A 21,417-nucleotide genomic window follows, 5' to 3' on the forward strand; every position below is an offset into this window, starting at 1 on the left:
TCTTCCACCGGAAGGATTTCTGATTTGGCTTTTGCCAACTCTTGCTAAGAACTCACCACAGCTCAGCTCCATTACCTTGATGATCCTGCCCGGTGGGGAGCCTCACCCACGTGGAAAGGGGTTCACAGAGGCCAGGCAGCCTGCCAAGGGACACGCAGTGGGCACCGGCTCGAAGCCCCTCTCTCCCTGCCACCTGGGACCACTCCAGAGCCCAGGACCCCTCGGAAAGCTTGGCAAATGGCCAGCGTGGTGAGATTGCCCACCCACGGCTTACCTGCTGCAGGTTCTGCGTGAACCAGGCTCAAGTGTCTCTGGTCAGGTTTAGCTCTGGTTTCCCACAGGAAGGCGGGGAGGCTGCCATGTGGCGAACCCAGCAGCTCGAAGCCCCCACTCCCGTTCCCACCGCGAGGGCCGGACGACTTGTCCTTGTCTGGTCTGTGCCAGAGAGGATCAGCGGCAGTTAACAGAGGAACCAGGGTGCATGCCCAGGGCCTCGGGCTGCCTTCCTTCCACCCACCTGCACCTCCCCGTGGGACCAGGGGCTCCCAGGAGCTGCCCGCAGCCCAGTGCCAATGAGAAAGGGGGCGTGGAGAGGAAAGAGGACCCAACCTTGTGGCAGGGGACACCCAAAGGGCTGGGGCGTGCACAGAGGGCGGGCGTAGGGCTCACCCAAACCTTCCCATCTTAAGCCCATATGCACAAACATGTACAAATATACACACAAATACACACACATACACACGTGCTGTGTGAGTCTCCTCCTGTCCCTGGCTGGGCCAGGCCTTGATGGCTGTGTTATAGTGAGCTGTCAGGAGAGCGGTGTGCCCAGGCAGGTTGGCGTGGGTGTTGCTGGTCTTCCTGGGAGTCAGGGCAACTCACAGGCTCCTGGGCCAAATCTCTGCCCAGGCAGGCCCCAGGCTCCCAAGTTGGCTCTTAACAGCACCTTATTATGGCCTTGGGCCTTGGCAAGGGCTGGAGGTCTCTTGAGGGGATGACGTCTCAGAAACACTGCATGGGGGTGGGGCAGGCCAGGCCTCCAGGGGCCTTGCCTCATGGGTCGTGTTGGTGTGCAAAACCCCAACCTCAGGATTCAGCCAAGGTATGTGAGAGGAGCCGAGTGGGGAAGCCGTAAGCCCACACCTGTCCCTCCCCAGGCCCCAGCTTGGCCAGGGCCGTGGATGCGCCTTGGGGGAAGTGCCAGGCAGGTGCAATTTGCAGGTCACCCAACCGAGTGCATTTAAGGGTCCACTGAACTGTGCAATAAAGTCATTTCAGGCCCTTGGTCCCAGCCGACTTAGCAGCCAGCAGAGTTCAGATGTCTGTGGACCAACCAGCAATCAGTGGGCTGCCTGTGCTCTGTGTCTGTCCCTGCCAGCCCATGCCTCCTTGCCCCACCTAAACGCCCCCTCTTCCAAGAAGCCCTCCCTGACCACCCCAGAAGGGCTCCATCCTGACTCTCACATCCCTTTGAACCTGGGACCCCTCACAGATTGCCAGTTCCAAGCTATTGTGGTAGGTATTTACTGGTACATTCATTGTATTTTCCTTTGGTTCATCTCTGCCAACCCAGGGCCCAGCCAGGACCTAGAATGAACACCTGATGGGTAAATGTTTGCTAAATGAACAATGAATAGTTGGATGAAATTTCGAGTTTCCATTCACATTGCACTTACCATGTGCCAGGCACTGTTTTAAATCTTTATAAATACTAACTCGCTGACTCCTCATAATGATGCTCAGTGGTGTGTTATGTTTGATCCCTACTTAACAGGTGAGGAAAGTCGGGCACCAGCAGGCTAGGAACCTGTCCAGAATCACAGCCTGTAGGCAGCGGATCCAGGACCTGAGCCCAGGCAGCCCCTCTCAGAGTCCGTGTTCTGAGTCCCCACAGCCACTACCCGTCATCTTATCACCCCACGGGTGCAGCGAGTCCACTGAGGACCAGGAAAGCAGAGGCACTTGCAGAAGGCATTGTAGCCAGTGGCCAAACCCTCCTGCCTCCTTGTGTGGCTCTTCCCTCCTTAAAACAGGAGCCTGGGACCTCAGATCTCAAACATCACTCATCTGTTCCCCAGGCTGCTTTGGAGGCGGCAGGCAAGCTCCTTCCCCACAGAGGCAGAGCCCTTCTGGGCCCCTCCTCCCTTCTCTTGGTGACAACCTGAGGGCACGAGTGGGGAGCTGAGGTTGCGGTCTGTGGGTGTGTTTCAGCAAGTGTTGGTTGATGGGTTCAGCCTCTGGGCGCCGGCACAGGAGCTGGAGAGAGGCTGGCTGGGCAGGGCCCTGGGCCTCCAGACCAGGGAGGGATGGAGAGGGCGCAGGGCTGCGCCCTGGCACTGCTGGATCTGAGAGACCCCGGCCGGGGAGGGGTACGTGGGTGGGCTGCTGGCCCCCCACTGATGGGCAGGGCAGGCTGTGGGGCGGGGCTCCAGGAGGGCCTGGGAGCCTGCTCAGGGACTCAGACCCGGCCCTCAGCCCTCTGCACGGCCCCCAGCGCTGTGTTCCTCCTTGGGCGAGGCCCCTGGTGCCCGAGCGGGGGGCCCAGGGCAGCAGGCGGCTCAGGACCCTGTGAGAGACCTCCTCCGGCCTCGCCGGCAGCAGAGCTGCAGGCAGCCATGTCTGGCACCACGTGACTGTGCCTCGCGGTCACATGACGCACAGGGGGCACCCCATAGGTCAGCCCAGGACCAATCGCTGGCAGTAGAGTGAGCAGCTGACCAATTGGATTCACTCCCTGGGGACCCCAGCTGGATGGCCCAGAAAAAGGCAATGCCGGGGGAGTCTCCTGGAGGGTTGAAGATGGAGAGGGAGGCCTGAGGCCTGGGGGAGGTCTTGAGGGAACTGGGAGGGCCTAGGGGACTTTGGGAGACCTTGGGGATCTGGGACCTGGGTGATTTGGGGCGTCCTGGGGGCCTTGGAAGACCTTGGGAAACCTTTGGGTCCTCAGGGGGCTGGGGGGGTCTGAATGGCCTGGGGGCATTGAAGAGCCATGGAGGGTCTTGATGGGTCTTTAGGGGCCTTGGTGGTCATGGGGGTCTTGGGGCATGGGGGGCCCTTGAGGGTCTTTGGGGGCCTTGGGGGACCTGGGAAGTCTTGCGAGACCTTGGGAAATTTTCGTGAATTTAGGGGGCTGGGGGGGTTAGGGGACCTTGAGGGGCCTGGGGGCTTTTGGCAGGCTTGGGGAATGGAGCAGCCCCCCAAGGGCCCAGGCCGTGCCGGTGGCTGTGGCCTGGGCACATAGCTTCAGCTCTGGGAGCCCTGGCTCCCCTCCTTGTGATGGGAAGATCACAGGCCCGCCCCAGCCCCTGAGGTTGAAATGAACAAAGGGGACAGGCCCGTTCCTCCCGTGCCTTTCCTTGCTGTCACGCCTGGATCCTCTGAGGCCAGGCCCCAGCTCCCGCACACACTCCCCCTCCACACAAACCCACTTCCCACACCCACTGAGGCTTTGTGGGGAGTGGGGAACGAACTCCTGGCACACAGCCCACTGCAGGAGGCGTCCTCTTGTCCCCAGAGTCCCTCTCACACTGGACACCAGGTGAGGTGGGAGAGGCCCTGAATTAGCTTAGATGGTCTCTCCAAGGCCATGGAGGCTTTCCGGCCAGGGACTGACGTGACCAGGGTGGGCTCAGTCCTTCAGGAGGCTGGTGCTGGCTGCTGGGGGAGGCCGACACGGCCTGACCAGGGTCCTGGTGGCAGCTGGATTGTTGGGGGGGGGGCAGAGTTGAGCTTCCTGAAAGGCTTTGAGACCTGGCCCCCTTCCTGGCCCCATGGATAGTGCAGTCTTGTGCACCCCCAGCCACCTCCTGTCCACCACGGACCCGTGGACTCCACCTTCGGGCCTGCACTGTGGGTCTTTCCAGTTCTCTCCATCCCCAACGTTGCTGCCTTGGTCTAGGCCACCATCTCCGCTGTGGACAATGCTGGAATTTTCCAGCTGGTCCCTTGTCCCCCACCCTGCCCTGGTCCCTCCAATCTCTTCTCCAGCAGCCAGAGTGACTTTTTAAAAACGCAACACTGCCCTCCTTGACCTGCCCCAGACTTGCAGCCACCTGCCCTCCTCCTTCCATACAGAAGGCCAGTCCTGGGGGGGGGGGGGCCTTCAGCCTCCTCAGAGCTGCCCAGAGCACCTGGCCCCAGCGGCTGCAGGAGCTCGTGCCAGAATGTGTGTAGACGACCCACTGCTTCCTTCATTGGAAAAGTCTGCTGGCCCTGTCCCCATCGAGCCACCTGGGCTCAACTTGGTCACCTGTCTCCAGTCGCTGGGCCACCTTTCAGCTCCCTGAACGTCTTTCCCACCTCAGGGCCTTTGCACGGGCTCTTCCTTCTGCCTAGAACATTTTCTCAGTGATTGTCTCATTATGGGGTCTCGGTTCAAATGTTCTCTCCCCGCAGGGGTGTGAATGGCTGGGGCTGGGAATGAGGTGGCTTCCCCGATGCCTTTTGTGCCTTTTGAATATTGAACTATGTGAATATATTACCTACTATCTCAGTCAGCTTGGCCGCCATGAGAAATACCACAGTCTGAGGGGGTGAGGGCGGGGGCCTTAAACAGCAGACGTTTGTTTCACAGTTCTGGAGGCTGGAAGTCTGAGATCAGGGTGCTGCTGATTCAGTTCCTGGTGAGAGCTCTCTCCTTGGGTGTAGACGGCCGCCTTCAGGCTGTGTCCTCACGTGGCCCTTCCTTTGTGCTTACAAACCAGTGACAGATCTCTCTCCTCTCTCTCTCTCTCTCACACACATCTTATAGGGCACTAATCCCATCATGGGCCGCACCTCCAAATACCATCACATTGGGTGTGAGGGGTTCAACATATGAATTTGGGGGGCACACAAAATTCAGTCCATACCACTCACTTGAAAAATGATAAATTTAAAAAAATTTATAAAGGCATACAACTTCACACTCTTTAGGATGGCTATTATTTTATTTTATTTTATTTTATTTTATTTTATTTTTGAGAGACAGGGCACATGAGCAGGGTGGGGGGCGGAGGGAGAGGGAGAAAGAGAATCTTAAGCAGATTCCACTCCCAGCACGGAGTCCCATGTGGGGGATCAACCTCATGACCCTGAGATCATGACCTGAGCTGAAATCAAGAGTCAGACGCCCAACTGACTGAGCCACCCAGGTGCCCCACGGATGGCTATTATTTTAAAAACAGCAACAGAAAATAGCATTCCATCAGCAAGAACATGGGGAAACTGGGACACTTGTGCATTGCTGGTGGGAACGTAAAATGGTGCCTCTGGTGTGGAAAACAGTTTGGCAGTTCCTCAAAGAGTTAAATATAGGATTCCCATATGATCCAGCAAAACCACTCTTAGGTATACACCCAAGAGAACTGAAAGCAGGGACTTGAAGAGATATTTGTACACCCATATTTGTACATTGATAGCGTTATTCACAATAGCTGAAAGGTGGACACAATCCAAGTGTCCATCAATGGATAAACCACATGTGGTCCATCCATACAATGAAATATGATTCAGCCTTTACAAGGGAGGAAATTTTGACACCTGCTACAACATGGATGAATCCTGAGGACATTATGCTCCGTGAAGTAAGCCAGACACAAAAGGACAAATACTATAGGATTCCACTTACATGAGTTACTTAGAGTTGTCTGAATCATAAAGACAGACCGTAGATGATGGCTGTCAGGGGCTAGGGGAGGGGCATGAGAGTGAGTGTCCGATGTGGACAGTTTAATTTCTGCAAGATGAAAACAGTGTGAATGGGCTTAGGGTTGCCGAATTGTACACCTAGACATGGTTATGATGGTAAATTTTGCTATGCATATATCACCACCATAAAATTATATAAACGTGTGAGTAAATTTAAGCAAATATTAGCTGCATAAAGTAATAAAATTAAGTTCTCATGGTGTTTCACATAAAGAAAAATTTAAATAGACCAATGTCACTGTCACAACTTCCTCCCGAAGGGTACAGAATGAAAGTAGGAAAATTACATGGGAGAATCCTGAAAAAGGGACCCTCAGTCAAGTGATCGAGGTCAATGTCATGGGGATCCGTCAGGCTGACAGCACGTGCCTGAAGGGATGGGATGAGGAGGGGCACTTGGCCTCTGCGGTCTTCCTCCCCAAACCCGTGACCCCAGTCCAACCCCGAGAAAAATATCAGACAAATCCCAGTCAAGGGACCTCTACAAAAATGCCCAGTCCTCCTCAAATCCACCAAGATTGGCAGAAACAAGGAACAAAGAAGCAGTGACAGCCCAGAGAAGCCCAAGGAAACATGACAATGAATGCCATATAATGTCCCAGATGGGGTCTCGGAAAATAAGTCAGTCTGAATAAGGTATGGACTTTAGTGAATAATGATGTATTGATACTGATTCATGTGTTGTAAGAAATGCACCAGACTAAGCTAGAATGAGACAACTGGGGGACTCGGGTGTGGGGGGGTATATTCTGAAGAATTGTTGCAATTTTTCTGTAAATCTAACTTTTCTGGAAAACGTTATTTAGAAAGAAAAGAAAAGAAAAGAAAAAGCCTCTGGACAGAGGCTTCCTGTGCACCAGGAGAAGGTTCTGCCCTCTTTCTGGGCATGACCCTTTCAGGGCTGTGCTTGAACCTGTGTGAGAGGGATGGGGTCAGCCGCCTCTGGGAGAAGCAGGGAACACTTTGAGGGGGACACAAGCCTGACCCCCTACATCCCACCACCTTCGGGATATGGCTAGTTCAACTGAAGAACCGAATTCTTCATTTATTTTCATTTTAATTAATTTTAATTTTAATGTAAATAGCTGTTGGGGGGGGTATTGGCCACCATAATGGGCAGATTTAGAGGCTTAATCAGATTCAGGTTCAATATTTTTTGGCAAGACGACTTCATGGAGAGGGGAGTGAGTTTTCTCTTAGAAGTAACCATAATGTCAGATTTCTCTCTATTTGTGGTTTAGGATCCACTGCTGGTCATTGCCCATCACTGCCCTGGACCCCTTCATCTACCAGCAGGTGCAAAATGGTGATATTCCAATTCTACCATTGCTGCTTCAATCACTGGCTGAAATCCTGTTAAGAGAAACTTCCCCTTAGCAACTATTTGATCACCCTAAGTTACAGATCACGTAGGAAAGGTAGGATAAATGGCTGACTCCTTCCCTTTACTTACAAGTTTCAAAATAATGAGTTGATTCCCTAGTATCCTGTGACTGTCAAGTTTTTTTTTGGCATCATTATGAACTGATGGATTTGAGTATATAGAGTGTGCTTCAGTCCAGTGCAGTTACAATCCTTACTGGTGTTCTAATTGTCCCGTCCCCGGTCAGTGCGAGACTGTTCTGTGGCATCTGGGTGGTTCTGACATGACCGCAGTGGTCTTTGACAGCTTCTTGCTTTTTTGGGTGTGACAAGATGTTCCAGGCTCACCTTGTACATTTCCCATCCCAGACCTGGAGCCAGCCTTTCTCCAAGAAGTTCTGGTTCCTTTTAGGGGAAATTAGAGACCACAAATATCCCACTACGGGTGCTCATTTCCAGGGGATTGATCCTTGTTTCTAAGGCATTTCCACTGGACAGAGCAGAGAAACATTTGTCTGTGTTTCAGACAAACACCCTGAGTCTACACTGACACTTCCTACTTAGAGTCTGGACTACAGCATTTTTACTTAAACTCATTGACCTCTATCTCCTCTCACCTGAACTACAAATAGCACATCGAGAAAATAATCTCTCGTGTGCTTTATTCCACCCTGCATACACAACAATCTCAGAAAAACAATACCCAATACCAACAACAGCACCAACATGATCCTTGAAAGGAGTTAAATATTTTGTACTTCTTTTTGTCCTTAAGTTATAGACTACCAGACATGTGCAGACAAATTACTGTATTTAAGGTTACCTGGAATACCTCTCCTCTTTATGGTTATGTTGCCATCTAAATACACAATTTAGGTTCATTTATTTCATTTTTTGTTTTTAGGATTTTTAAAAATTTAACATCATTTCTCCAATTGATCTGCCAAAGTATTTTCAAAGAAGTATCCTGTTATTTCTCTCTTCTTTGAGGTAACTGTTTAAAAATTTTTTTGCATTATTTTTTAATTTTTTAAGAATATGAAAAATAATGTTTGACGGCTCACTTTTTTAGATAAATGATTGTCTTTCCCCAGGTAGCCTGTTTTATTTACTCTTTTTATTATGCTTTATATATGTAATTACTTTATGTTTAAACCTTTATATAATATTCTTGGTCCATTGTGTGCCTGCCTTTCTTCCTTCTTTTCTTTTTCCCTCCCTCCCTACTTCTCTCCTTCCTTCCCTCCCTCCCTCCCTCCTTCCTTCTCGCCCTACTTCCTCCTCTCCCTCCCCACTTCCTTCTCTCCTTCCCTCCTTCCTTCTCTCCCTCCCCCTTCCTTCTCTCCCTCTCTCCTTCCTTCTCGCCCTCTCTCCTTCCTTCTCGCCCTCTCTTCCTTCTCTCCCTCCCTCCCCTTCCTTCTCTCTCTCCCCCTTCCTTCCCCCTCCTTCCTTCTCTCCTTCCCTCCTTCCTTCTCTCCCTCTCCTTCCTTCTCTCCCTCCCATTCCTTCTCTCCCTCCCCTCTTCCTTCTCTCCCTCCCCCTCCCATTTCTCCCTCCCCCTCCCATTTCTCCCTCCCCCCTCCTTCTCTCCCTCCTTCCTTCTCTCCCTCCCCTCTTCCTTCTCTCCCTCCCTCCCCCCCCTTCTTCTTCCCTCCCTCCCCCCTCCTTCTTCTTCAATTATCTGTTGGTCTCCCAGCAAGACAATAATGAAATTAGTTGGTGACCTTTGATCCTTCTCTTTTCTTCCTTTTCTCCATAATCTGATTCAAAATCATATTTTTACATCCAGTTAACACCTGCAAGGTAAGCGGGAAGCTGACCCTACCTTTCATACCCTCGCCCTGCTCCTCCCCAGGAACCATCCCAGTTATGTTTAACTCTGAAGATAAAACATACTCAGTGCTCATCATCAACCCTTATCTTGCTGTCTCTCCATTTCCACTTTCCGATGCTCGTTCTCTAGTAGATCACTTCAGTAAAGGCTCATCGAAGCAATAATCCTCAACAAGAGCACTTTCTCTGCAGCCTTAACACCAAGGGCCGTTTTGACTGGACACAATATTCCAGGCGCACATTTTCTTTCCTTGGATCTGGGAACCATGCCTTCTGGCACAGAGCATGGCCATCAGCAGTCTGTGGCGATCTGCTATTTTTCCTTGTGACAGGAACTTTCTCACCTGGGTGTCCAAAGGATTTTATTTTCTTTTTCTTTAAAATTCAGTGGCTTCACTCACCCGCATCTCAAAGTTAGTCATTCCAGGCCCATTTTCCTAGCGTGGGGTATGTTCTTCCAATATGTAATTTCACAGCTGTTCATTTGTTTTAAATTTCAGGAATGCCTTCTTGAATTACAGTTTCGGTGTTCGCTCTGGCCCGCTGATCTGGCTTTCTGGTCAGGAACGCTATCATTAGTCCTGTGCTGGATCTTTCCTGCCTGCCTTCCATGCTCACTTTCCTCTAATCCCTAATCTCTCTCTCTTTCTCTCGTTTCTTTGTGTTTTGAAAAAGTTGCCTACTTTTCACCTCCTGCTGGTTGTGTTTATTCCCTGACAGTTTTGTCTTCGTTCCTGGAATTTACTTTCTCATTTTTTTCGAATTATTCTCCACACACTTCACGCTCAACCGTTCTTTTCCTCTCTAATCATGGATTTTCTGAGTTTTCCTAATTCTGAATGATGTCGTTCTTTTGTGATTTCTATCATTTTCATAATGACCTGGCCTTGATCGGAAGTGCGAGGCTCCAGTTTCCATCTGCTTTGCGGGCACATCTTTCTGACACACTTTCGTATTCCACGCAGTGCTGTCCCACCGCGTAGGGCCACTAGCCACATTTCAAGTGCTCCGTAACTACTGGACTGTGCAAATGTACAGTATTTCCGTCATTCTAGAAAGTTCTATCAGACAGAGCTGGTCCATAGGATCATAACTCTCTGCCTTACTCTCTTGTTCTTATAACAAACTTGGGTAGGGTCCGACCGTCACTCTCCTCCAGTCTACCCTTTACAGTCCCTCCCGGCTGCCCTGCACTGGCCACCTCGGCTCACCAGCCCCCAGGCTCCCACCCACCCACCATGCCTGCTCAGCTCCATGGACCCAGGGACAGAGGGGGCTGTCAGCCCTCCACCGCCTCCTCCCTCTGGCCTCTGCCAGGCCTGCCTTCCCTCAGGGAGGCCTGAGAGTTCCTCCTCCACGAAGCCCCCAGCCCCCAGGCTGTGGCAGATCCTAGCCCCACTGACCACCTGGGCTGGAGGTCTTCCTCCCCAGAGAAGGTCTATGAGGGTCAGGTCTGACAAACGCCGGCCTCCGCACTGCTGCGGAGTAGGTGAGCGGTGAGAAGGAAGGAGGCCTAACCACCACCCTGAAAGGTAGGGAAACTGAGGCACACAGAGTGGGGAGGGGCTTGCCAGGGTCCCACAGCTGGTAAGACAGAGTCCGGATCCAGGTTGGCTGACCCAGCCTTCTTCCACAAGGAGGCAGAAGGCGGGGCTGCTAAGGAGGGAGACCCTGCCCACGCAGGGCCTCTGGGCGAGGACTGGGCAGGGCGGGGGCTGGGCGGACTGCTCCAGGGCCGGCCCAGGGGGCGAGGCGCCCGGCCCCTGCACTGCCGCCTGCTGCCACCCGGTGGCAGCTCCGTTAGTCTCAGAAGCTAGAACCTAAGTTTGTGCAGCAAGCCCCTGTGTCTGTCCCAGGCCAGGGCTGGGGGGTGGGGGTGGGGGGGTGAGGGTGGGGTGTCTGTGCTCTGTCGCCTCCCCAGGGCCTGGCTAAGCCCTGCTAAGGAGCCGTGTATTCAGGCCCCCCCCTGCAGAGAACACAATCTCCCCAGGGACACAAGCTGAGAAAAGCCCTTCACACCTTGCATTTAGCTCTGTGCTAATTCCACTCGGAGACGCTCATTTGTTCCCATCTTCACCTTGCTGAGACGCTGATGCAGCTCCTAACAGAGGAGCGTGTCTGATACAGCGGTGCGTGGTCCATTTTTTCCCGAAAAGCTGTTATTAAGTTGATGGTGCATCTTACACAACAGCATTTTATTTTTTTAAAGATTTTATTTATTTGACAGAGAGACACAGCGAGAGAGGGAACACAAGCAGGGGGAGAGGCAGAGGGAGAAGCAGGCTTCCCGCTGAGCAGGGAGCCCGATGCGGGGCTCGATTCCAGGACCCTGGGACCATGACCTGAGCCGAAGGCAGACGCTTAACCGACTGAGCCACCCGGATGCCCCTCAACAGCATTTTAAAGTCAAGGAAATATGTAAAGACAGTTTCTGGGGGTCATCTGACTGCTCATCCGTACCACATCTGCTGAGTGCGTACTAGGTGCAAGGCTCTCCCACGTACTGAAGTATAAACGTGTGTCGATTCCCATAGGACACGTGGAACCATCAGACCTTCATCCCCCTCATCACCGGCAGGCAGGCACCGTATATCCTGCTGCAGACCCTTCCTCAGAGGCCTTGCCCACCCTTGGCCTCCCCTACAGGCTGCCTCTTGCCTCTCCAGTGGTGGCCACAGCCTGGTGGTGGGCATCTTACTCTTCCCTTTACAGATGAGGAAACTGAGGCTCAGAGGGTTAGGTGGTGTGTCCAAGGACACAGAGCCAAGAGCACGTGGAGGGTGGTCCCAACCTTCTCTGGGCAGGGCCCTCACGGTCTCACGGGGCTGGGGCCACAGGTCAGAACCAGCAGCTGGTGGGGAGAGAGCCCAAGAGAGATGTGTGAGGGCCGGAGGCAGTGCTCAGAGTCCAAGGTGGTGCAGCAGCTCTGCTATTGGTATCCAAGGCCAAAGGGTGGGGTATCTGGGGGGAGGGTGGCCGGGAGGAAGGGAACAGAGGGGCTCTGGCCCAGGGCTGGGGTGAATGAGGAGACCCCAATGGCAGGGGGCTCTGGCTGGGAGGGACCTCTCGGCAGGCTGACTCTTCTAGAAGAGTCCAGGATGGACAGAGTGGCCCTGTAGGAGCTCTGAGAAAAGGAGCAGGCAGGGAGGGCTTCCTAAAAGACAGGGCACTTGAACATGGGTGTGCCTGAAAAGAGCCCATCTACGGGAGTATGAGAGGGAAGATGGCCAGAGAAGAACCACCACCCCCAGGCTGGCAGAGAGGGATACTACAGCCCTGGTGTGGGCCAGGCCCTAGGCTGGGAGGCTGGAGGGGGTCAGCCGTGGTCCCTGTCCTCAGGCACAGCACAGGTTGACAAGACAGACGGTCTCAGAGGCAGAGGCCACGTGCTGGTCTCGGTGCTGAGATGGATGGGGGGAGGCAAGGCTCCCGGCTGGCTGACCAAGAGCGTCCCTTGGCGTGTATGACGAAGTCCTTGGTGCCGGGAGGAAAAGAAAAGGAGAGGTGGTCAGGGTGGGCCTCAGAGAGGAGGCGGCACTTGAGCACAGCCCTGAAGAAGAGGCCTCGGCGGGGGTGGGGGGGGTGGGGGGGCCTGTGTGCCTGCAGGTGGCCCAGCAAGGAGGTAGGCGCTAGGACTTTGGGTCATAGAAGCCGGGTGGCCATGGGGGCAGGTGGGCCTGGCAGGGAGTGTATGGGTCCCACCTGCCTTGGTGTGGAGGTCGGGGTGGGGTGAGGTGGCTCTGAAGTGAGGACTCGGGGCCCCACCTGCGGGCCCAGGGGTGAGGGGTGTCCGGCCAGCCCCACAGGAAAGTGCTGCCAGGCACAGAGCACGGGGCGGAGGGAAGGGTGGGAGAAGGCCTGAGGATGGAGGGATTTGGGGAGGGTGCTCTGGGGGTGCCGAGGGCCCAGGGGAGTGGCGGGAAGGGCACGACGGGGTCTGAGGCAAGTGGCCCAGGCCTCCCCCTGACTTCTTTCTGCATGCCACCAACATGGTGGTTGCTTGGCCACCAACATCCCCTGCTTTTGCTTGTCACCCAGGGGTTCCCTTGAGTCCAGCCATCTTGCCCCCTGGATGCTCTTTGGGGCTCTGAGGCCAGGAGACCGGTTCTGGGGGCTCAGCTGGCTCCAGGTTGGGGGGGGGGACTCCAGGCCGCCTTCTCAGAGCTGCGAGCACAGCTCAGAATTTGGCAATGCCCACTCATTTGAGCAGAGGGGTAGGGAGCTAGTGGTGGCCTCGCCAACCACCTGCGATGTGGCCCCGAGGGGCCAGGAGACTGCTCTGAGCCTGGTCCTTATGGGACTTGGCTCAGCATAAATACCACAGACTGGGAAGGAGGGGAGGCTGGGACAACAGAGATTTATTTCCGCACGGTTCCAGAGGCTGAAAATCTGAGAACAAGGTGGGTTGGTTCCTTCCGAGCCCCTGTCCTGGGCATGCAGATGGCTGTCCTCTCCCCCGTCCTCACACGGTCGTCCCTCTGTGTGGGTCTGTGTCCTGACCTCCTTTTCTTGTAAGTCCCCCAGCCAGACTGGGTTAGGGCCCATCCTAAGGAGCTCATTTTAACATAATCACCTTGATAAAGGCCCTGTCTCCAAACACTGTCATATTCTGAGGTACTGGGGGTTAAGGCTTCAGCCTATTAATTTGGGGGATGGACACAGGTGAGCCTGGAGCAGTCCCCGTTTGTAAATGAGGTGATAGGATAGCTCTGAGGAGCCACTGAGCAGGGCAGTGTCCTGTCACATCAAGCACCTGCTTTGAGGGGTATCCGGTCTGTGCCCGTCCGCCAGGTGGGACCACATCTGGCCTTGTCCACCGTGTGGCCTCCCTAGCAGCCGCAGGTGCAGACGGGCCCCCCAGCAGATGTCTGTCGGGTGCACTGAACGTGAGGGATCCTGGGGCAGACCCAGCGGTCTGGTTCAACCCCTTCCTTCTCCCCAGGTTCCCTCCAGCTCCTGCCTGCTCCCCCTAACCCTGGCCACGCCTTCAAAACACATTCTTGGGCACCTGCTCTGTGCCATGCTGGGGGGCGAGCTGTCACGCCTAGCTGTGCTTGCCACTTTCATGAGCAAATAGGTGCCCTTTTGGGCTAATTGGAGGTGGATTTCTGTCATTTGTGAACAAAAAGGTCCTGACAACTATACTTAGCCTGGCCAAGGTCCTGAGGTGAGGGTAGGTGGGGGCGAGTGGGAGGAGTGACTCACACATAAATAAATAATCTGGGTCTTTCCCCCGCTGGGCCGTGGGGAGAGTTCAGGGAGGCAAGAACATAACCAATAACAATGCAAACAATCACAGTGATGGAGGCAGGGGGTGGCAGGTACTGGGTGGGGACTCCTGGGCGCTCTGGGTGCACGGGAGGCCAGGATTGTTTCGGGCCAGGCTGGTCAAGGGGTGCACTGTGGAGCTGGGGGCTTTGGAGCTGGGCCGTGCAGGTTATTTTAGCTCCCTTACTCCGAAGTCATTTGGTTCCCTATTGTACAGAAAGGAGACTGAGTCACAGAGAGGAACCGTCTCCTGCTAGAGCTCACCTGAATGCTTGCCTCTGACCCTGGCCCATCAGGGCTGCCTCCCCAGGCAGAGAACGCTGGGGAAGGACAAAAAAGGGGGCCCCAAATCTTGCCCCAGGGAGTGCTTCAGGGACCTAGGGCCCCTGAAGGAATGGATAGGACTTTCCCAGATGGTGGGGAGGCTGGGGGTGGGTTGGGGCAGGAGGGTAGAGGAGAGTTCAGTTCTGGATTTGTTGAGTGGGAGGCGCCTGTGGGACTCCCACGGTTGTAGGATTCTGCAGAGCAGGGAGAGTGGGCTGGAAACACACTTGGCAGACAGCAGATGGGACAGGCAGGGCCGAGCCCAGAGGATCCAGCTGGGCAGGGGATGCCGAGGAGGCTGGGTGACAGCCTTCAGGCCTTCTGTATTCTCTGGGTTCCCCCTACCCTCCCAGCCCAATCTCCGGTAGCCTTGTCCTGGTCAGACCTGGGTGGGGAGCCGATAGTGGGTACCCCCAGCCCAGGGTAAGGGCCTGGGTTCTGAGGGGTATTTTCCTCTATCTGTCCATTCAGCACCGTCCTGTGAGTTAGGCGGCCTCTGGTCCTGGAGGACCTGGGGGCAGGAGCGCTTGGTGGGGGGGTGGTGTCCCGGACCCAGGGGCAGGAGCGCTTAGAGTGGGACCCCTCTTGTGCTGCCCTGCCCCATTGTATGGTGCCCATTGTAGCGTGGAGGAGGTGGCCGGCTCCCTTCGATGACAAGGAGAAAGTGGGGGCGAGCCCAGAGGCCCAGATCCTGAGGCTAGGCAGCACGGCTGGGCATAGGGGAGCCCCTGCCAGGTGTTGGGAGTCCAGAGGGAGTGCGTACCCCCCCCCACCGAGGGCAAGCAGTGGCGGTCACGGAAAAGGCGTATCCCTATGGGATGCGGGTCGCCACCGGCAGCACAGTCACCATCTCGGAACCACTGGCGGTCCGGCGCGTCCCCTGGCTGTCCGGCGTGCGGGCCGGCGAGGTGACAGCAGCGTGCGTGCTTGTGCGTGGCTGTACCCGAGACTTTCGCCGTGACGGAAGCGCGGGAACGCCTGGCCGCGGCCGCGACTGGCGGGCCTCCGCGCGGAGGAGCCGCTGCGCGTGCGCGTGGGTGCAGGTGGCGGGGACGCACGTGGGCCACCCAAACAAAGGTGGCGCCGCGTGACCGAGCGTGCGCGCGCGCGCGGCCCCGCCGGGACAAGCGCGCCCCCCGCGAGCTCCGGAGCCCGCCGCGCCGGGAGGGCGGGGCGGCGCGCGGCGCGGGGCGGGGCCAGGCGCGGGGCGGGACGGCGTGCGGGGCGGGGCGCGGGGCGGGGCGGCGGCTGCGCAGGCCGGGCCTGGGGCGCGCAGACTCCGCGCAACGGGACGCGAGCGCGCGACCTGGCGCCGCCGCCGCCGCCGCCGCCGCCTCCGCGCTCGTGGCCCGGACCCGCGGGGCCGCCTCTTCCGGGCTCCCCGGCCTCGCTGGGCTCCCGGGCGGGCGGCAGGTGCAGCGCGGCCGGGCGGCTGGCGAAGGGGGCGCCGCGGCAGCGGGTGAATGAGAGTTGGCCCCGATCTCCGCGCAGGGTAAGCGGCGCGCGCGCGGACGCCCACACGGACCTCGCGGACACACGGACACGATCCCGGCACGGGCCGGCCGAGCCGCGACCCGGCGCGCTCGGCCACGCTCATTCCCGTGCCTGGAGCCAGCGGCCCTCCTAGAAGGGCCCCGCGCGGGCGCGCCCTGCACACACGCCCCCAGGTCCCGCGCGGGGCCGGAGCGCGCGTCACGGCCACCCCCCTCCCCTCCCGCGCGCGCCCCGCGGTCCCTGGCGCCCGACCCGCCTGGGAGAGGAGGACGTTCCGGGGGCGCGGGGCCCGGACTGGGGTGCTAGTGGTCGCCGAGTTGGGGGTCGCCGAAGCTAGCTGGGGACAGGGGCTCGGCGAACGTCGTCCTGGAACCCACTCCGTGGGGACACAGGAGAGGAGGAGGGAGCCCGCGACCCTAGAAACGACCCCGCCAAAAAGTTGTGGCCACTCGCCCCCTCCCTGCACCCCTTTTTCTGCTTCGTCTGCTCTCCTTTTGTTTGTGACTTCTAGTAGTGGGGCTCTGCGGGGACCCAGGGCCGCCTGCAGGCCAGGAGGTGGAGTGTGGCCGCCCCCAGCCTGGGGTCCCCACCTGCCCAGAGCAGAACCAGCATCCCTGTCCAGGCCTACAATTGGGGAGGAGGAAGGAGAGCCAGAGACAGGTGGGCGGGCGCCCCTGCCCCTGACAGTGGCTCTGTGGTAGGAGGAGCAGTGGGCCCCAGATGTTGGGGACCTCCGTCGCCACCCCCTGAAGCCAGGTTGCTCTTGGGGTTGTTGCCAGCCCTGAATTTCCAGAGGCAGGGAAAATTCATTATGGGGGAGATCTTTTGCAGGATGGGAATCTCTTCTTGCCTTCCATATGTAGGTTGGGGAGGAAATACAGAGTTCTGAGCCTCTCCCACACACGCAAATTGTGGCAAATAGTGACCCAGCTCTGGGCGTTGTTTTAAGTCTGGGCCTGGCAGGATGGGCAGGGGCAGGGCTACGCAGTCGTTAAGAGAAAACTTTGGAGTCTTGCTTCTGTCGTGCATCAGCTCTGTGACCTTGGACAGGAAGGCGTTGAGCCTCCGTTTCCCCCCCAGTAAAGGGAGAGGGGGGCTGGTAAGAGTATTAACTGAGGTGATGCAGGCCTCCCACTGGCCAGGCACGCCCGGGGCAGAGATCAGAACACCCTGGTGAGGCTGGCAGTGCCCTCTGCCCCCAGGCAGCCAGTTTCCCTGACTGCTCCACTTGTGTCCCAGGCACATTTGAGGACATATCTTCCAGCTAGGTGAGACACTTTGCCCTGCCCTGCGCTGGGATGAAAGCACATCCACAGTTGTTCGTTGGGACACCTTGGATCAGGGACCTAAGGAAACCTGCCCCACCTTCCTGCTGCAGACCCTCAAAAACCTTCTGCCTGGCCCAGGTAGGGGGCCTGACCTGGCTGGCCTTCTCCCTGTCTTGGCCATGGTGGTGGTCCTGCTTTAGCACTTTGTGACCGTGGGGCAGGGGCCTTGAACCTCCAGAGTCTGGACAGTGTTGGACTTTATGGCAGGCCGTGGGGGTGCCACTTTGGTCCTGGGGACTGGGAGGTAGGGGGTCCTCAGGGCTTTAGGGTGAGTGCCACACCTCCTCTGCCCTTCTTCCCTCTCAGCTGCCCTGGCTGTTGGGGTGTGGGGTGTTGCTGTCCCAGTGGAGCGGCCTGGGGACGGGCAGGGCCTGTCCTTGTGATGTCTGTGTGTTTGCACTCGGGAAAGGCATTTCCTGGAAACTGGTTGGGAAAGTCTTAAACTTGTGATCTGCTTGGCTCTGGCCCTGGCAGCCTGTTTATTCTGTGTCTTCTGTGGAGGTGGGCGAGGGACCCCTCATGGAGCAGGAACCAGGTTGGTCTCTCCCCAGGCCACTAGACCGCAAGGCCCCCCTCTGTGCCCTCCTCTTATCTGTCGAGTCCAGCCAGGAGTGGGTGTCAGGAGACCAGTGGTTGCCAGCTCTGGGTGACCTCCACTCCCCGTGCTCCCTAGGCCTCACGTTCACCAACTGGAAACGAGGAGCAGAATCAGGCCTGTTTCTCCTGAATCACCGTTTTTGCTCTACGACAGAACAGAATAGAATCGTGGTTCGGGCACGATGAGACGAAGTGCTGTTAGATCCCAGCGAACTGTGTTGCCAGGGCAGGCCGCGAGCTCGCAGCCCACCCTCCCTGTGTGACAGCCAGGTTACAGATGTGACAGAGACGCCCACACCAAACCCAGGCCGCTGCTGATGGGATCCGTGTCATCGGAGAACAGAGGGGCCCCCTTGATGCGTCCGTGGTGTGACCGTGGTCGTGCCCTCGGTACCCCCGTGGACCCCTTCCAGCTCTCCCTGTTTTGTGGTTTGGGTGTTTCCCTCTGGAAGCTGGAGCTGCCCGGGCTGTGTGAGGGATGGGGTTCCCATCCTGGCGTGGCCTGGCCCCAGCCAGCTGCCCCTTTCCGGGGCAGCCCTATTGGGGTGCTGGCATATTCCCCCCGGCCTCTCACCTCTGGTGTTTGGCTCTCTGTGCGTCAGGATGGGGGGTCCTGCCTAGCGGCCGTGATGGGGACTTGACGAGCGTTCCTGGAGCGCCTGGTAGTGCAAAGCGTGCTGGCTGTTAGTGCTGGCTAGGAAGGAAGCCACTGGTGGCCAGCCGTGTGGCCTGGTGACCCTGTCTCTGAGCTTCCGCCTCCTTCCCTTCCCGCGGCTGCGGCCCCTGTTGCCGGGAGGACGGGGTCCTCCCATTTCCATGTGTGCTTGCTGCCCCGTGGGAGCTCTGACCGCGTTGGGCTTTGTAGCAGCACATCCCTGCACTTAAAGAATTTGGAATTTGGAAATGAATTGGGGGAGATGAGACGTGGGCTGTGGAAGTGAGTAGTAGGAGGAATACAGATGTCCTTGCTGGGGAGCGGCTTCTGTTTGCTCAGCCCAGACAGGGGTGTCTGTGGGAAGCCGCTCTGGGAGAAGGTGTCCACTCCCCTGGCGCTTGGAGGAAGGCCTCTGGGGCGGGGGGACTGGAAGCTGACTCGGAGGCTCTTCGGCACCGCTGTGGGTTCAGGCCGGTTTTTTTCCGTGGCTTTTTTGGTGGCATGGCAGTGGGGACTCTGGTTGATTCTTCATCCCGGGCACAGTCCCGAAAATACCCCACGCAGAAGGGGTAAGAGTTCAAGTCCCTGACAGTCCAGTGTGGTGGGCGGGCTCGGGAGGAGGCCTGGGTCCCTGAAGATGATGGTCGTTTAGTGAACAGCGCGCGTTGAAGGCACAGCCCTGCCCCGGGTTTGGAGTCGGCTGGCGAGGTCAAGAAACGTAATCGGTTAACTTGAGAACTTCGAAGGCAGGTCGCTCTGACTTTTCTTACAGAGATGGAGCAAGAGGAGGAGGGTTCCCTGATTAGAGAAAACCGCGTTCTTTCGGCCTTTGGTGTCTGCGTGTGGCCCGCACGGAGGGGCTGGGGGAGACTCTGGGCCCCTCCTCCTCCGCTGATGACCACCGCCTCCTGAGGGCTGTTGTTGGGATTGTTGGGCATCTGAGTTCTAACCGGGTTGTGATCCTGTTTGAGCCCTGGGACCGGAGTCCCCTGCGGTTACACTGGAAGACAGGAAGTACCGGCCATTCAAAGAAACTTTAGTAATAGTGACGGAAGTCACTCTGTGTAGCGTCAGACGGGGGACAGGTGTTCTCCACGCATTGTGCCACTTCCCACTGAGAGAAACTGAGGCACAGAGAGGCGGGCTGGCCTATGCCCCCATTTAGTTAAGTAGCAGGGCTGGGATTGGAACTTGGGCTGTTTGGCCCCTAAGGCTGAGCTCTTGACCTCCCCGCCTCTCCGATAACCCCGTAGAAAGTTCAGTTACATTTCTGCGGGTTCATGAGAGAGACGTGAGCAGTAAATTTAGTCGTGGTAGGAAGTCTTTCTGCTATCAAACATGCGGCAATAGCGAGAGCGTCCCTTACCCTGGGCCTGACAGCCTTCTAAGCACTTTATATGATTGATCTTTGTAACAACTGGAGGTAGGGGCTATTATTAGCTCCATCGCACAGATGAGGAAGCCCTAGCTCAGAGAAGTTAAGTAATGTCCCTGAGGCCACAAGCTGGCGAGTGGCAGAGCCAGCCTTGAACCAGTGGTCTCTGTTCCTAACTGGTAGCAGGGGGGTTAGGTGGAGAAAACATGATCTTGCCGCTGTGTGTTCTTGGACAAGATGCTTAACCTCTCTGGGCCTCAGTTTGGTCACCTATAAACAAGGGTCTCGGTGTAGGATGCAGAAGCCAGAGGTTTAAGAGCACTCTGCCATCCACAGAAAGGTCTGGCCAGCTTCTCCAAGGAGGAGGGGGTGTGGGGAAGATGGTGGAGCAAGTGGGCAGGTGCTCACCATCCCCAGCACGGACTGGTGGAGAGTGGCCGTGGCTGGAGTCAGGGCGTCTGGCTCTCCAGGGCTCCGTCCGGATCTGGGAAGAAAGATACGTGACACTGGGGGCCATATTGCTTCCCTCTGAAGTGGGGGTGCTTGGAAACCGTAAAGCCCTGCGCTCAGTGAGTTCTTACCGGTTCCTCCAGAATGAGGGATGGGGAAGGGGGCTCTGCCCAGAGCTCCTCTGTGCCACCAAACCCAGGTTAAGCTGTGGGTAGGAGACACCAAATGTGCTGGGCACCATTGATGGCCCCAGAGGTGGGGGGAAACAGCTCCCCCCTCTTGGTCAGGTTCCCCACTCTCAGTGGAAAGCACTCTGCTTCTAGCCCGTCCCCCTGTGGGCAGCAGGGGCTTGGGGCTGTCTGGGGATGAGCACAGGGCACGAGGAGGCAGGAGGCCCTCCCCAGTGCTGCCAACATGGAGTGCAGGTTGGGGGGGCACATCTGAGCCCATCCTGTGCCCCAGCACCCTCCTGGGACAGAGAGGCGTGCAGCCTCCGTTCTGACCCACCCGTCCTCCCCTGCTCCCTCCCTCTCCGCCCCCTTCTGCCCACGGAGCCTCCAGGGCTGCAGAGCCCTGTGTCCCGCACGTCTCTGCTCCCTTCCCCCCGGCCAGGGTGGCCTCTGAGCCCTGGGTAGAGAAGTGCCCCCTTCACTCTGCTCCTTCCCCCACCTCGCTCCTCCTGTGCCTCTCCTGCCCCTCTCTGCTTGAGCTCCCAAGCCTGTAAGACTTAGGGAAAGGAAGGAAGGGATGGAGTCCCTGCCCTCAGCCCGTGCAGGCTGCGGTCCGTGCTCTGCCCTGGGGTGGGGGCGCTCCAGCTCCTGGGAGCCTGGCTGGGGGAGCTGTGGGATTGGGGGAGGCAGGCTTCCACAGGGAGGGGGCAGGGCCGGGCAGGCAGAGAGGCGGCTGTTTTTAAAATATCTATTGAGTCATAATTTACATGTCGTACAATCCGCCCATTGAAAGTGTGCAATTCACGGAGTTTTAGCATATTCACAAAATTGTGCAGCCGTCACCACAATCAGATTTTAGAATATTTCCGTCCCCCC

The 21,417-nt window shown here is 57.0% G+C and overlaps 1 protein-coding gene across 1 annotated transcript in view; it reads left to right on the forward strand.

The window, feature by feature from the left end:
• The first annotated feature begins 15,817 nt into the window (after window positions 1-15,817).
• Window positions 15,818-21,417, forward strand: part of GRAMD4 (GRAM domain containing 4) — a 77,412-nt gene continuing 71,812 nt past the window's right edge. Inside the window, exon 1 of the mRNA XM_032416468.1 lies at window positions 15,818-15,964. Coding sequence (XP_032272359.1) covers window positions 15,936-15,964 — 29 coding nt within the window. The 5' untranslated portion in view covers window positions 15,818-15,935. The remainder of the gene's footprint in view (window positions 15,965-21,417) is intronic.

The sequence above is a fragment of the Phoca vitulina genome, unplaced genomic scaffold, assembly GCF_004348235.1.
Source record: "Phoca vitulina isolate PV1807 unplaced genomic scaffold, GSC_HSeal_1.0 scaffold19, whole genome shotgun sequence".
NCBI lineage: Eukaryota > Metazoa > Chordata > Mammalia > Carnivora > Phocidae > Phoca > Phoca vitulina.